The sequence below is a fragment of the Lepisma saccharinum genome, chromosome 3, assembly GCF_977018435.1.
Source record: "Lepisma saccharinum chromosome 3, izLepSacc3.1, whole genome shotgun sequence".
Taxonomy (NCBI): Eukaryota; Metazoa; Arthropoda; class Insecta; order Zygentoma; family Lepismatidae; genus Lepisma; species Lepisma saccharinum.
In genome coordinates, this window is record NC_139231.1 from 55,874,545 (window position 1) to 55,892,057 (window position 17,513).

Below are 17,513 nucleotides of genomic sequence, written 5' to 3' on the forward strand. Positions count from 1 at the left end.
AATTTTGTACAGGCAACCTACAAAATTCTCCACTGGAAGGGAAAAAACTCAGGGTCTTGACCAAATCAAGTACAAAGCAGTTTTTGTATTATTATTTTTCTTTTGCATAGTTTCTTCTTCCACTTGTGGCTAATTGTGACAAGAAATGAATGTACGAGGGGCATACTGAAAGTAATGAGCAACGATTCTTCATGAACAGAATTTTGGTTTTATTAAAGAAAAACATATTACATCATAATCTACAGACTTTACTTTTCAACATCATCTTCTTATTTGGTGCTAAAACTCTTTATGAGTTTTGGCCTGCTCAACAATTTTCTTCCATTTAATTCTATCCTGGGCATCCTTCTTCCAATTTGAGATCTTCATTATTCTAACATCGTTTCTATCATCATCTTCCCATCTAACTTTAGGTCTACCTACTGGCCTCTTGACAAATGGTTTCCATTTATATATCTTTTTGACTGTTCTCTCATTAGACAATCGTTCGATATGCCCTAACCAGCTTAATCTTGGGCTTTTATGAATCGAATTATATTCTTATGCTTAATCAACTGGTCTAACTCATCATTTGTTTTTATTCTCCAAGAGCCATCGCTCAATTTGGAGGGGTCAAATATTTTTCTTAATATTCTCCTTTCAAATACTAGTAATTTTTGTATTAAGGTATCTTTCAGGACCCATGTTTCACAGGCATATGTTGTCACTGGTCTAATGATTGTCCAATATAACTTCAGTTTTGATTTTTTTGAGAGTAGATTATTTTGTAATAATTTTTTATTTGCATAAAAAGCTTTGTTTCCTGCTATAATTCTTTCTCTTATTTCTTCTATTGAATTATTGGTATTCACAATTGAGCCTAAGTATTTAAAAGATTCAACATTATCAATACTCATTGTGTCTATTATTAGTTTATTCTCTTTATTTGGTTTCCTCCCACATTTCATATATATTTTGTTTTACTTTCATTTACTATTAGACCATATTTTATTGCCTCATTTTTCAACATTATGAATGTGTCTAGCATGGCCTGCTTTGTTCTTGCCATTATCAATTTATCATCAGCATAGGCAGATAGCTGTTTTAATTGGGTAAAGATATTACTTCTTAGTTCAAGTTTGGATATTATCACATCCATTACGATGCTGAATAGAAGTGCTGACAAAGGATCACCTTGTTTCATCCAGATTTTACTTCAAACTGATCAGTAACATCATTATTAATTTTCACTTTGGCCCTAGTATTCTGGAGTGTAATTTGGATCAGGTTTACTACTTTTACTGGAACATTAAAGTGTAATAGGCATTCAGGGACTAATGATATTTTAATAGAATCAAGGCATGGGTATAATCTACGAACACATTATGTAGCTCGATATTAAATTCATGGCATTTTTCATATATGTGTTGTATCATGTAAATATTGTCTACGGTTGATCGGTTAGGTCTGAAGCCCATTTAGTATTCACCAATTTGATGTTCTACAAACTCATTTAGTCTGTTGTACAATAAGATAGCATAAATTTTATAGATTACATTTAACAAAGTTATTGGTCTATAATTCTTACAGTCTTTACGATCACCTTTCTTAAATACAGGGCAAATTATTCCTTCCAACCAGTCATCTGGGATCTGCTCACTATTCCATACTTTAAGTATAAGGTCATAAATATTTCTCTTTAAGGTTCGTCCACCCATTTTAATTAATTCTGCTGAGATATTGTCTGGGCCTGTAGCTTTGTTATTCTTAAGCTTATGTAACGATTGATAAATTTTGGTAAATTTCTATATTATTCAAATTACTTTTCGATAGCCCTCGTATAAATTCTTTTGTAGTCTAATATTTTTGAATGTATATTTTATCTTTGTTAAAATTGTAACGCAGTTTCTGCCAAGCGAAAAAGAACGCAAAGCAAGTTGAAGCTTGCATTCTTTTTCTTTCTAATCAACAATGGGTTCTTTTTCGTTCGGCGCTGCGTGGTTCTGTAAGTAAATTTTGCTGTATTGTGTTTCTCGATATGCCTTTTTCGAAGGGGTAATTGTTGAATGCTAAAAATAACTTTCCATATGTCTAAATCTTTTGTTCAGGGGATAGGATTGCGCAATCCCGCGAGTATAAATACCAGCCGTTTCGCTGGCAAAATAATCAGTTGATCAGTATATTCCGAAATCTTTAGGTGATTAAATCGCTTGTCTAGGTCCAGGGCTGGGAGAATACGGGCGTTGTGTGGGGAGTGGCTGGTCAGCTCTCCCTTCCACAATGTCCGAGGTTTTCCGTAAGCCACCTTTCGGGATTTGTGCTGGTCAGCATGATCCTTAAAGGGGATTTTTGCAGGCTTATAAATAATTTGATTCATATATAAATATTTAACCTTAATAATTTAAACTTTGAAATTATTCATACATTTTAAATTTCGGTCGAAGTTGTCACTGGTCAGTGTGACTCCGATATAATATCAAAGATATACATCCTTCTCGTCTAGTTAATTTTTATTCTAAATCATTCTGAATTGTCCTGGTCAGGAGGTTCATTTAAATTCTTTTTTTTTTATTACTTTAATCCGAGAGCATACCTCTGGTCAGAGGGTGTCTTTTAAACCTTATAGCTTATGTAGTTTACATGTCCGTTTTAAAGTCTGAGTATCCGGAAAGTTGAGGAAGGTTTATTGGTTTCTCTTATTTAGGTTTATATTAGACATAATTTTGAAACAGCTATAATAGGTGACCGGTCGAGTATATGTTTTTATAGAAATTCATTTAATGTAAAAGTCTATTGTTTTGCTTTTGCAATGTGAGTAGCCAAAAAGGGTAGACATAGAGTCCCCTATTATGTTAAGGAATTCCACGTGAACATTTGTAATTTGTGGCCGAGATATGGCTTTGATATTGGGTAGAGAAAGGCTCCCCTTATATTTTGTTATGAATGTTTTTGGAGGTTGACCCTGAAGATGGTAGTTTACCTCATGAGTTCTAGAGAACATAATGCAGATATGAAAATATGACAAAAGCACAAATAGGAATTTACGGATAGATGTTTTTGTAAATTTTTCTTTGGTTTTGGTTAATATAAATTTTGTCGACCATTACTGAATAATTAGTCACCGTTAATTGAAACCAAGTTAAAGCAGTGTTAGTTCTATGATGGGATATGGACAATATATATATAAGAGAGAGCTCTCTGGGTTTTATGATTACTCTAAAGCAAGTTTCAGTTTATGTTACGGAAGTAGTTATTGATCTAAATTTTATCTTGGCATTGTTGTAGTTCTCCTTTTGATCAGAAGTTTGTATATTTTCCTTTTAACTTAGCTATGTTTGGATTTGTAAATAAACTCGTAGTCGTTAATGGGTATTTCCTTATAGTAAATTTGGTTCATAAGTGCAAATTAACTGGCCTCCTTTTGGTTTGATGATGTGTCCCGCCGTCACTGGTCAGTGAGGCGGAGGCTTTATCAACCCATAAGATGTCAGTGTAGCTTATGCTGACTTCGCTCGCGACTCGCATGCGTATCCTCACTGGTCAGTGGGATGCGGGTGCAATCACGATGGAAGTTTAAGCGTAAGGAAGGTTACCTACTTTAGAGTTAAGGTTCTTAGAAAAGTAAGCATAAATTTAATTTTAATTTTATTACTCAAAAGCAGACCCTTACCCGAACTTTGGGATGCGGGCTCTCATACCCCGCAGGAACTGAGAATTAGTCGTGGCATATATTATAACAGAAAGATAATTGGTAGGCAGCGAAGCCCGGTCTTGGTCTTTTGAGGGGACCGAGCCAGTGTGTCGTGCCTTGGCAACGGGCTGACGGCCTACATTGTTGCACTTATTTATTATGGTATTTATTTCAGTATATGTTGGGACATCGGACCTCTTCATAATTTATCTGATTTACATTTCTTAGGTAGGTATTGTCATGTGTTTCTTCATTGTTTAAAATATTGCTGAAATATTGTTTCCATCTTTCCAATACAAGTTTCTTTTCTGAAATTAATTTTCCTGGTTTATCTTTACATAGTGGAATCATTGAAATTTTTTCTTTGTTAAAAAATTTCATTTCTTTATAGAATTTCCTAGTTTCATTTTTCCTACTTGATTCTTCGATTTCTTTGATTTTATTATTTATCCATTCTTTCTTTTTTCTTTTACAGATCCTTGTGGCATTTTTCCTTTTTTGTATGTAGGCTTCTTGGTTTGCTCTTGATCTTCTGTTTAAGCATTTCATTCTTGCTTTATTCCTCTCATCTATAGTTAATCTACATTCTTCGTCCCACCATTCATTGAATGTTCTCTTTTTCTGGGGTTGGAATATTTCATTAGCTGCTTCAAGTATTGATTCCTTAATGTTTTGCCATTCTATGTTAGTATCCTGTGACTCATCCTTTCCTTTTAGTTTTCCTTGCAAACACTGTCTATATAGGTTTTGCATTTTAGAGTCACTTAGATTGTTCTTGTTCCATTTTTGTAGATGAATCTGTTGGTGTTTATTAATTGATATTAGTTTTTGTTTTATTTCCAGTTGGACCAAGAAGTGGTCCGAATCACAATTAAATCCACGTCTAGTCTTAACGTCTTGGAATGTACTACTCTTAGTTGAATCAACAAGCACATGATCTATCTGGTTCAAAGTCTTTGTATCGGGTGAGATCCAGGTTCCTTTATGGATATTTTTATGTTGAAATGTTGTGCTCATTATCATCATGTTATTAATAGCTGAATATTCACATAATAACTCACCATTCTTATTACATTTATTGTGTAAAGAGTGGTTGCCTGTTATTGACAAGTATGCATTTTCACGTCCTACTTTTGCGTTCATATCTCCTAGTATTGTTATATCGTGTCTGGGTGTCTGATCTTGTATCAACTGTAAATTTTCATAGAATTGACTTTTATCTTCGTCAGATGAGTCTTCCATAGGGGCGTGAACATATATTAAAGAAAGATTATGAAATTTGCCCTTCATTCTAAGTTTACAGATCCTGTCGTTGTGAAGTGTGAAGCTTAATACATTTTCCCTGATTTCCTTTCGTACCATAAATCCGGTTCCTAGGTGACCTGTTTTTTCGCTATTGCAGGTATAGTATAAAGAATAGTCTTTTTTCTTTGTGTCCATAGCCTTTCCATCTAATTTCTTGAATGGCTACTATTTGGAGTGTAGATTTCAACATTTCTTCAGCAATTTCTTGCATTTTACCTGGTTTCAGAATCGTAAGTATGTTCCAAGTTCCAATTTTATTCCTTTTAACTCGCCTTGGTTGTCGTAGGTACATCAATCCGGCATAGTCTCCTATTTATTTACACACATTTTCCCCAACTTTCTGGAAGCTTGAAAATACCCTTACGGTAGAACTCTGTTCCAGCTGCTCGCAGACACTGACACACTGCTTTCTGCATGTCCTCAGTCGTCTGGTAGTGTTGGCCTCGTAACTTTCCTTCACAAACCGGACAGATGATAGTCTGAGGGTGTGATGTCGGGACTGTAGGCAGGGTGCAAGACTATTAGAAGGAAGGCTGGGGCCATACCTGATCACGTGGTCCTTGACGTCAGGCGTGACGTCACGGGCGGACAGATCGCTCCGCGCCACGGTTTCGCAGCGGAATCAATGCAGAAATTATGAACAAAAAAGAGCCGTCATTATGCCCAGAAGCTAGCTGGGACTGAATATACAGGTTCACTTAGGATCCGAGATAATGTATGTCTTCAGAATTGGATTATACAGCTATTAACATATGTATTGAATCGGTAGTTTTTAGGTCGTCACATTTCTCTCTGAAACCTAAAGTTTCATGTAAAATTGAAGTTAATATGCCTGATCATGCGTTTTGTTAAATAAAGAAAGGCAGAAAGCCAAAATTATGGATAAGTTGAATATGTAAAAGAAAACAACCTTATCTATTGCTCTCTTTTAGGAGTGAGAGAGGAGCTGTTTACACTTAACTTCTTCAAATTTGGTAACTTTGCTTCGACTATTGATATTTATTTCATCATTAATTTTCCTTATTCAGATTACAGTTGTGAGTCTTATGAATCTTTGAACTACACAGGGAGGAATGTGAGGAAGTTCCGTGTGTATTATGTCACAAACACTTGAACCAACTTTCGATTGAACGAAAACTTGAGACATAGAACTGAAGAAAGTCGAGGCTCACTTTATATATATATAATCAGTGGGATGTCGAACAGGGGTGCCCACAGGCGGGTATGTGAAAGCTGGTTGCGTCCACTTAACTTGGCGATTGTAATGTAAATTTGACTGAATAAATAATAGAACAATGGAGGACGGAAGTTGAACTACGTTGTCATTTAAGCATCACTCGTATATAAATAGCAAGTTGTGTATTTTCAAGGGAATTATAACAGTTACTATGTATTATTAGTGTTGTTAACGAGACTAGACACGAGAAGAGATGGAATTTTCACGCGACGAGACATACCAGTGTCGCCTCTCGGCAACACGGTATATCTATTTGAGGTGCACAATATCCAGATATTACATATTAAACCTTAAATTTTTATCATGAATTCTGATGTGGAATTACCCTTGGTTGGGGAAGTTTCCAACTCTGTAGTAAGGAAATTGAGCACTAGGATGGGAGATAGCCAAGTCTTGAGTATTAATTACTGTTGCGCTTAGACTGTTGTGGGAATTTTGGTGTGGCGATTGAGAATTAAATTATTTGGAGGAGGTCGAGATTTAACTCTTCAATACCAACAGTGAACCTAAAATTGACATAGGAATTTTGGTGGGGCAGGATATTAAATTGGGGGTATATGCTTGCAGTTTTTATCTTACTATACCCGTGAGAGCCTTTATTATAAATTACAATATTATTATTTTTTATTCTAATAATTGTAACCCAATTGAAGTGTATGGTAACCTGATGTTGTGTAATGAGACTACTGGTATCGCAATCCACTAACAAGTCTCGTTAGATGCGATGTGTTCAGTTATATATTGTCACCCGCTGTTTTTATTTTTTCATCGGAGATTACGACACGTCGCAACACCTCACTGAAGGCATTGTAAACTGCAGAACCCCACAACCCACCAGGGTGCGAAATCATTGAAAACTGGTGAGGGGGAGAAACTTCTTAACCTAAACCCCCCCCCCCACAAGCATATGTGTGAATTATACGATGTACATATTTTTCAATGTTATTAAAATTAAAAATAAATTACTCAATTAAAATAATTATTATGATTATTAATTAGAAATTAATTTGTTACTTTCATACATATCAGATAGTGTAAAGCAGCTAACTAATTCCTTTACTAACCGGTTAAAGATGTTAATAAATTATGGCAGTTGAAGTGTTTTTATTATGTGTAAGTTTTTGTTTAGTTTGTGCACTATGTTAATATAAATCAATTAGATTTCATAGTTATTATTGTTTTGCATTCTTGTTTTACTTTTATTGTGCGTATTGATGTAGATTTGTTAGTGATCTCTTGAGAGAGAAAGCATTCAACACTCACAGCCACACTAATTTGTGTGTGTTTTCGATATTATTCTTAGTAAAGTATATTTGAAATTAAAAGTAATTGCTTATCTTTTCTTTGTTATAACAAAAACTGCCCCCCCGGGAAATTTTTGGTGGGGGGATTTTTGAGGCCAAGATTCTTGGTGGGGGGAAATTCCCCTCGTCCACTCCAGGATTTCGCACCCTGAACCCAACAATCCAGAAATACAAGAAAAAAGGAGCGAAAAGAACAAAACAGATCAGCCTTTCCACGTTTCTTTCCGTATGGGGTAAAGACTCAGCTGGGTTTTGTCCGCCCATGACGTCACACCTGCGGCAGTCGCGAAAAGAGGCGTGTCTGACCCCAGCCTTTCCTTCTAGTAGTCTTGGGCAGGGTGAGCCACAAGTCCCCCCCCCATTTTCCCAATCACCTGGTGAAATGATCATCTTTCCAGGACGTTTATCCTGCAATGCACGACGAAGCTTGTGAAGCGCTGCACTTTGTGGTCTGCCGTCAATAAACATGGAACCCAGTGACAACAAATTTTTAAATAGCCTAACCTTGCTATCATTTCCTGCACTGTGTCCTATTTCAAGTATTGCTGCAATTGTATCCACCGTCTGTCTTCTTTAATGATGTTGTCAACTCTTTCCATGCTGCGTTCCATGGAGGCCGATCTTTGATGCTCGTGTTTCCATCTTCAAAATGTTTTACCCATCTACTAACACTGCTAGTGCTCATGCATACATCTCCATACACACACTGAAGTCTATTCCGAATTTCAGCAGCAGGAATTCCTTCTTTAAGAAGTATTCGTTCACAGCACGTTGTCAAAACAAGACATCACTGTCAGCCATTTTGAAACAACTGCCTGCATTCACGCGATCAAAAGCTAATGATGTCACACTACCTCGACGCGTTCAGTAAAGTCTGTATTTTATGATGATTTACTTCATTTGCGTGCATTGATGGATTCTGATTTTTGAAAAATTGTTGCTCATTACTTTTAGTATGCTCCTCGTATATTAGACGATTATTTCTTGTTTTATTTAGCGATGACTTCTGCCACTTTTTTGCTAATCGCGACAATGACGATGAGTTATGATATTGATGAAGGGACACACTAAAAAGAACACCCATGCCCAGACCAGGACTCGAACCCAGGACACCTTGCATTGTAGCATACTGTGATAACCACTTTGCCACGGAGGTCAGCGAAATTGATATATTCATTTGTAACTAATCATGTAAATATGCCTGTTTTTTACTAACTTCCCCTGTTGTAAGAAAAAAAAAACAGCCTGCCAAAAATGCACACTATACTCAGGACACCATCTAGGGATGGACAATATTGGAATTTGATATCGAAATATATAATCAAGAAAATATCATCACAGACTATACAATACGATAGTTTTCCATATTGTGATATTGGCGATATATCGTCTCCACAATATACCGGGTGAGTTTTTTAGCTTGACACAACGAAATATCTTGAAAGGTACGCATCTGATCAAAAAAAAGTTCTGAATTAAATTTGTTCGTCTCGAAGGGGCTCATCCAATGATGCCAAACTCCACCCCCCACCCCACCTCATGGGGGTGGGGCAAGGAGCAACTGTAAAATTTCAAATGGGAACGCCCATTTTTATTGCAGATTCGGATTCTCCAGACAAAAATACGTAGGTTTTGTCTGAAACTGTTTTTTGGATTTGTGATAGCTGGAGCTGTAATCGCAAAAGAGTAAGATTTGGCGCAATTCTCGAGAACACTGTCCTCTTTCGTCAGGCTTCGTGGCATATTATGCAGTGTCTGCTTGACCAGGAAACAAGGTGTAATGGTTTGTAAGATAAAACATGCGGTCCTGAAACATGCTCGGCAATCTGTTAAAAACGAGGTTAACCAATTATAAAACTGTAAAACGTTGAAGAAAGGGAATGTAGAGGAAAGATGGGTAAAGATGTTTAAAAAAATGGAAGATAAAAACAAATAGGCTTTAATGTAACGAAAAAAATGACACGAGCGTTCATGATGATAGAGGAGTTCCAAGGCGGAGGGATGACGTAATAATGCAGGAGTAGCAGGGAAAAGGAGGGTGGAGGGAGGAAGCAAGTAGGCGGGGCCAGTACCAGCCATCGGCAGCACATCAGCAGCACAATATTAGCTGTGAAGATGACTAAATCGACGATCCATTCGGCGGAAGTGAACTTGTTTATTTTTACATGGTCAAAGGTTTTTACGGAGCTTTGAAATCTTCAACGTTTTAGTTTTATAAGTGGTTAACAACGTTTTGAACAGATTGCCGAGCATGTTTCAAGATTGCATGTTTTCTCCTAAAGATCATTTGACCTTGTTTCCTAGTCAAACAGACACAGCATAATCTGCCACGAAGTCTGAAGAAGAGGATGGAAGTAGTGTTTTTCTTTCTCAGTTGTGTCCAATCATTCCAAGTGTGGATAAATCAGTGTATCGAAGTGGGTGGTGACATTTTCGAGCACTTATTGTAAAATGATTATTAAAAACAAGCACCCCGATGGTGAGAGGCAAGGGGACTCACCTTAAAAAAGCACTTTGATGGGAACAAAATACTGCTACGTCCACGTCGTTGTTCCTGGGTTATACTAAATGCAGTTTCTTATAAAAATTCAACATGCATCAAGTCATTTTGCGATTAAAAGTGCATTTTTTACAATTTCCACAATATTTCATTTTTGCGATTACAGCACTATATATCACATATCCACAAACACGTTTAAGACAAAACCTACGTATTTTTGTCTGGAGAATCCGAATCTGCAATACAAAATGGGGGTTCCCATTTGAGGTAGGGTGAGGGTGGTGGGTGGAGTTTGGCATCATTGGATGAGCCCCTCAGTGACGAACAAATTTCATTCAGAACTTTTTTTTTTTGATCAAATGCATATTTATTCCTTTAGAGATATTTCGTTGTGTCAAGCTAAAAAACTCACCCGGTATGTTGCTGACCCAATACAAATCACTAAAATATTGTGATGATATATTGCAAACACGATATATATTGCCAAATATCATCATGATATATCGCTGACATGATCTATATTACCAAAATATCGTGACTATATATTGCCAAAATATCATGACAATATATTGCCAAAATATCATGATGATATATTGCCAAAATATCATGATGATATATTGCCAAAATATCATGACGATATATCACCAAAATATCATAGACGATATATCACCAAAATATCATGATGATATATTGCCAAAATATCATGACAATATATCGCCAAAATATCATGACAATATATCGCCAAAATATCATGACGATATATCACCAAAATATCATGATGATATATCTCCAAAATATCATAACAATATATCCTCTAGTTGATATTGCCTGGATATTTTTTCAATATCGCGATATACCGTCTAGATGGCCAGAATCAAATTAAAATTTACTAATTACTTATCAGATAACTCATATAACATTCAAAACATGTATTTCCATACATTACCTGAGCCACATTGTTCCCAAAAGTCGAAAATGTTCCCTGTGACATGTCATATCTCGGCATTAGCAACAACATCAAAATGTGACATAGATGTTACAGTCAGCATTAAGTGGTTAGTTAACACCAGTAGTTGTTTGATTTTCTAAAAAAACATTCCAGTGTAATACAGTGTTAATAATTAATTTATGAATTAAATTTGGTTAGAAACAAATGGAGCCAGTAGGAATCATTGCTACACAAGTGTAACACTGTAAGGTGAAGAAAGAAGAAAGGCAGCAGTGTAAAAAGTGGGTAGAAGAGGCTCGACTTTCAGATGCCGATTCTGGTTTAACAGAGAAGTGAGAAGATGGGACAGAAGAATCCAGCCTGGGGACATGAGATTTGCACACTATGGTCAATACATTCAAGTTAAAACTTTGATACCATTAAAATTACCCAACCACTGGATATATATTGAATTTTAATTTGATGTTCTGAGACTTGCTCTACCCCTGTCTTGATGGATTTTGACTATTAGATGTATGTAATCACTGGACCTCGGATTTTAGGTTTTCAACCTATTTTTTTCCTTTACAGGTATGTAAGAAATAATTTATGTCAGTGTTTCGTTAAAAAACGCAACTACTGAGGAAGTTTTATATTGCCTACAAAAACTTATTTTGCTTGTTAGAATCCATTTTAGGTTTATGCTCCTAAATCAAGCATTTTTTAAGGTTTTTATATATCTTTAAAGGTTTTACAGGATTTTTATGTCACACAGAGGCATTTGCTTTGTTTGGTCATGAAACAAATTTTTCAAAGCTCTAAACAAAGCAAAATGTCTGATGCCACTGTTACCTGTACAACCCAAAGTGGTCTGATCTGCGTGGTCTTGCTCACTTTCACGTCACTTGCACACACGTCTTGCAAACTAACATTTCAACATTGAAGTTTGCACCACTGACTATGTTTTTGTTGCAAGATTGTTTTCAGCATATAAGATGATCCTCAGAGACAAATTTGTGGAGTTGGACTGTGGATAACATGAAAAAAGATTGTTGCCTAACTATACGGCGAAGAGTGGATTTTAATAGCATATTTCCAATGGTAAGTTCTCCCATCGCAGAAGATTCAGGATATAGGTGTCCCACTTTCATTGCTGGTGACTATACCTAATCAGAGTTTTTCAGGAATTTTGAACTATTTTAATTTTTTTTAACCTACTTCATGTTTTTTTGAGCCTATGATTTTAAGGACCTATTTTAGGATTTTTCGAAAATATTTTAGGATTTTTTCAACTTATATTAGGATTTTTAGAGCCTATTTTAGGAACCTAAAAGCACACTTTTTAGAACCTAAAAATTCAAGGTCTAATAATCACACACAAAATTATGGGTCGTGCAGGGGTAGAAAATATCAGAAACCAAAATCACATGTAATAATAAATTTCTTGTTTGGTTTGCCAATCAATATAATCACATTTTGTCAAGTAGAAATTCAAACAATACTTACTTTCCTTTAGCATTAGGTATTCCATCCCCAACAAAATGAGAATAATCTTTCACAGGCTGCCGGCATATGTAACACATCATGGCCCCACAGGGGCACATCATTTTGTTGCATCCTTCTTCCTTAATAAACTTCTTGTTGCATTTCCAGCATGTTCTGTAATGAAGCAGAGAATTAAGTTACAACTTGTTAAATTCGGTAGAAGTTCTTGCTGATTCTCCATTTAAGGAAAATTTCACACCGAAGCGACGCGCAGCGAGCAATAGGTGACAAGTGACATGGAGAATTCACACCGAAGCAACAAGCGATGCAAGGCCATTCAGTCTGAAGCAAAACATTCACTCCGCATGTGCATACAACAGCAGTAGGCAACACGATGCATGGTAGTGAGAAAACGGCCCAGTCCAAGTGGCACGTAAATGACAAGCAACATGTGCAGCTTGCCATGTCTCTTCAGTTTGAAAGTTTGCATTCATTACTAAGGGTTCTCTTCCAAGCAACACGTGTGTCACCCGTTACGTGTTGCTTCGTTATGAAATCTCCCTAATAGGAATCCAATGCTTTGGTACACCTACCATGGACCTCCGGCTCACATCACTTCCCACCAAACTATTAGCCCAGTCAATGAAGGACATAAAAAAAAGGCCAATGTCTGGAATAATTCCGTAAAAGCTGAATTTTGGTCAGTTGGTAGAACACTACTAGTGGTGCAAAAACCGGCCCTCCTCGCAGTGCTTATCCTCCCCCCCCCCCAAATGGCCTCCCCAACATAAATTACGAAGACACTTAGTTATTGACCTATATCCCCGTAACCAATAGTCGTAGACCATCATTCTTTAGTCTTAATCCTCATTAGATGGGCTACAAAAAATATTCTGTTTCATTTTTCGATAATGTTGATGGTTTGGCCGCAATTTCAAAAATAACCTTTAAAAGGTTAATTTTTTCTAGTACTTTCCAAAGTTTTTGACTTGTTTGGTTTGAGTTGGTGTTTTAGTCCACTTTGTGCACTGTAAGGCTAATTGGGACTGGATCTACAGTTTAAAGTGGAATCCGAACCACTATGTGCCTCCACCGGGTATCGAACCCGGGACCCCTTGATTACAAGGCAAAGACGCTACCACTGCACCATGGGGGAGGCCCTACAGGATTTGTATATCACAAAGAGGTATTTGCTCCTTTGACAACTAACTTGTTAGAAACTTCCCTCCTCTCACTCCAGCAAGACATAGGTGACTCGTACATTTGGGTGGGAGTTGACAAAACTACTGATGCAACAGGAAGGTAGATTGCCAACCTCATTTTCGGGAAGTTTAGACTAGATAATTCATCTCCACATCTCATGTGTTCAAAGCAAGTTGAAGGGGGCCTCCCTGACAGCATAATGGTAACGTCGTCACCTTGTAATCAAGGGATCCACTGCATCATCGGAGAGGCAGTTTTTGACTTGTAACTTTTAAACAAATCAAATGACAAGAAATCGTTTCAAATAAAAGTTGCAGCCTAATTTATAAGCTTTAAAATGATATCAGTTTTAATATATTTTAATGAAAGATGCACCACAAAATGTGTCTCCAAATTGAGAACAGCATCCAAAAAGGGTGTCTTTATCACAGTCCGGCAGTTAAGTCAGGAATCATTGAATTTTCGATAAAAGCAAGAGACTTGGTAGAATTAATTGTTATACCACTTAAGACATGTTCAGTCAAGTACAGGGTTGGCCTGTGTGGGCCCAGCCCAGTTTTCCCCATGCAGGTTTTTTCAGAAAAACCCACCTTGAAAAATCCCAACAAAAAAACCCAGTGAAAATGTGGGTTTTTTCAAAAAATTTTATAAATTATTGCTTTAAATACTTGTGAGGTTCTAAGATTGTCAAAAGGTTTTGGAAAACTTGTAAAGTAAAGGCTTAGAATAGCTTATAATACTAAAAATAATGAATATAGAACAAGTCATAGTGGGTTTTTCAGGCTATTTTCCCCAATTCATGCTAGAAGTGGACTTTTTAACAAATAACGAGAATATATATATCCAAGAAACAAAAAAGAAAAAGTATCAGACATTTTTAGATAAAACGTTTGCATTGATTGATGCAACATAGTTGAACAAAGCTTGTAATTTTTAATTGTGGTAGCATTTTGGTTATCAGTCACTTCCTTATGTGGCGGAAACAATAGTGGCACATCATAGTTTCAACTGTGATGATCAATTGATACAATAATTTTTGGCAGCATTATAAGGGCAAATTGAGTACATTTTATTGAAATGTCATTAATTGTGGCATAATTAAATCGGAACATTCTTTAAATGATTTTTCTCATTTCTCATCATAATGGGTTGCTTGCCTATGCAACATAAATGTTATTTATGTCTGGTTTGGAGCTCTAACACATGTAAGTCACCTTCATGATCTACCACAATTTCAGTTTTCTCTTTTTTCTTCTTCTTTTTAAGGGTGTAGGGTGTAAGCTACAGTTCACAATAAATGTTTTGAAATATAGTGCATGTTTGGGGGGGGGGGGGTCACTAATGTTTTAATCAGGGGAACTGCCATCTTCATAACAGCCAGATATTTTAGAGGATGTATAAGGTATTCCTTTGAGACGAAATCAGCCAGACAATTGAATGTGGCAAAAATATAATTTGGCATGGTTAATACACGGAGGAAGTATTTATGCTTGAAACATCCAGAAAAATAATGAAAAGACACCTCTGTGATAAAGCAGATTGAAAACATTGTGTTGCATAGTATTTTTGGATTATTTAATGGTCTATGGCATATGAAATAAATGAGATAATAAAATGTGTTTGTAGCTGTAACATAATTCATTCCAACATACGCACAACACTGCATTCACAAAATAATTTGTTTCATAAACTGAAGTTCAGAATGGAATATTCACTAATAGTGCTTACTAAGAATGTTCTGCATCTTGAAAAACATACATTAATATGCTTAACCTTTAACCCAACAGTCTGACAGACCTCCTGAAAATTTCATCGAGCTTGTGTGGCCATACCGTTGCACTCTCCACCCGGAAACTCCATGTACCATTCCCCCTCTCCCAGTGGAGGCACAAAGTGGTTTGGATCCCACTTTAAACTGTAGGTCCAGTCCCGATTAGCCATACTGTGCATAAAGTGGACTTAAAACCCAAATCAATCAATCAAAATCTTTTCCCCCCAATGTTTACCTATGAACTAGCCAAACCATATCAATGGCTTGTTGAGTACCGATCGGCACGGTAGCTTTTTTGTGAGGATATGGGGTCTTGTGAGACCGGGTAGTTTGATTTATGTCGGAATCACCCCGACGTATGATATGAAAGTTTACACTATTTGGAGCTTTTCTGACAAAATCCGGACTGTTCCAGGGATATATCAAATCAAAAATATCCAATATGGCAGACATCAGCATGCAGATGGCGATTGGCTACTCGACTGAACAAGTATTAAGTGGTATAACAAGTAATTTTACCAAGACTTTTGCCTTTATCGAAAAGTCACTGATTCCGGACTTAACCGCCGGACTGTGACCCTTTTTTAAGGTTCTCCATTTGGAGACACATTTTGTGGCACATCTTTCATTAAAATATATTAAAACTGATATCATTTTAAAGCTTATAAATTAGGCTGCAACTTTTAATGGAAACCATTTCTTGTCATTTGATTTGTTCAAAAGTTACAAGGCAAAAACATTGGAGGGGTGGGAACTTTTGAGATTTTGCACTACTAGTAGTGTTCTACCAACTGACCAAAATTCAGCTGCTACGGAATTATTCCAGACATGAAACCTTTATTGACTGGGCTATATGGGGACAGAGAATGCTGCTTAGGTTCATTAACCTTTAAAGTCCTGTGGCGCTTATGCAGTTTTTAAGATTTTACAAAGGCCATTTAAACGTATTTTGTAAGGTTTAGCAAAAATCGTTATAGCTTCCTTCCTATGGCAGATAATTTAGTGAAACAAGAAACATTTTAATAAGAATAAAATTTAGTTTGACATAGAAAAGACAAAGTGTTGCTATCTGTATGTATTTGTTATTTTTCGTGGCTTCAAATGTGAAAATTAAAAAAAGAAAAGACAAAATTTTGCCCCTCCCTGTTGAGACATGGGACAGGAACAAATTCTATGTCCTATTTGCAACCACATGTCTACATTATAATTCAATATTTATTTTGTTCCTAATGTGTTTTGCCATCTGAAAAAATGAAAAAGAAAAGTGCAAGAGTTATTTTCGACAAGGGTTGGAAACATGTACAATATTTTTTTTTTAAAAAAAAAAGACGAATTTCAAATATACATACATGAAATTGGAAGTAAAAACACGTTCAACCCGATCATGTACAATTTTCCGCAACTCCTCGTCACTTTCCAATTCCCACCTGTGTCAAAACAGTCTACTATATTGTTTACCTCCCACTCCAAATCCGGTAGCCGTACAGCAGAATACATGTTCGCAGAAAAAAAATAAACATGCACGCACCCGCACCCACTACACACAGACCAAAATAATATCTCACTCCACTCGCAAACACGCGAAAATTATGTGCACGACATTACTGCAATGCCTCTGTGAACTCAAATGAAGCATCCTTTTCAAAACAAAAGGGACAGTCAGCTGGAAAAATTACAAGTTATTTTTAGCCCCGATCCTACCTCTTACCCCCCCCCCCCTTTCATTTTCCTTCTGAAGAAGGAATGGTTGGTTGTCTTCTGAATCAAGCATTGTGCAAAGTCAATTTCACCCACTGAAAAGTTATCGCCGCAAACACTTTTAACAACAATGTCCCCTCCCCCTTCTGACCTGCTTCGGCATGTTGAGAAGGAAAACAATAGACAAACGATTTTCTCATACGTCACTTTCCTGTAAGGCATTAGATTGTAAACAACCATTTACAACGGTGCCAATTCACTTCTGTGCTGAGGTCATTAGGGAGTTGAAGATCACCAGCATCGCTGTTGATGATATCAAATCTTAGTTTCTAGTTCCACGCACTTCGAGTCATAAGCATAGAAAATGAACAGGGTGGCAAGGTGACGAAAAAAGGTTATATTCTATCAGTCA

The 17,513-nt window shown here is 36.5% G+C and overlaps 1 protein-coding gene across 1 annotated transcript in view; it reads right to left on the reverse strand.

Annotated features, from left to right (window-relative positions):
* The window catches only part of LOC145985056 (uncharacterized), a 58,859-nt gene that overhangs the window by 3,723 nt on the left and 37,623 nt on the right, over window positions 1–17,513 (reverse strand). Inside the window, exon 7 of the mRNA XM_083118588.1 lies at window positions 12,451–12,603. Coding sequence (XP_082974714.1) covers window positions 12,451–12,603 — 153 coding nt within the window. The remainder of the gene's footprint in view (window positions 1–12,450; window positions 12,604–17,513) is intronic.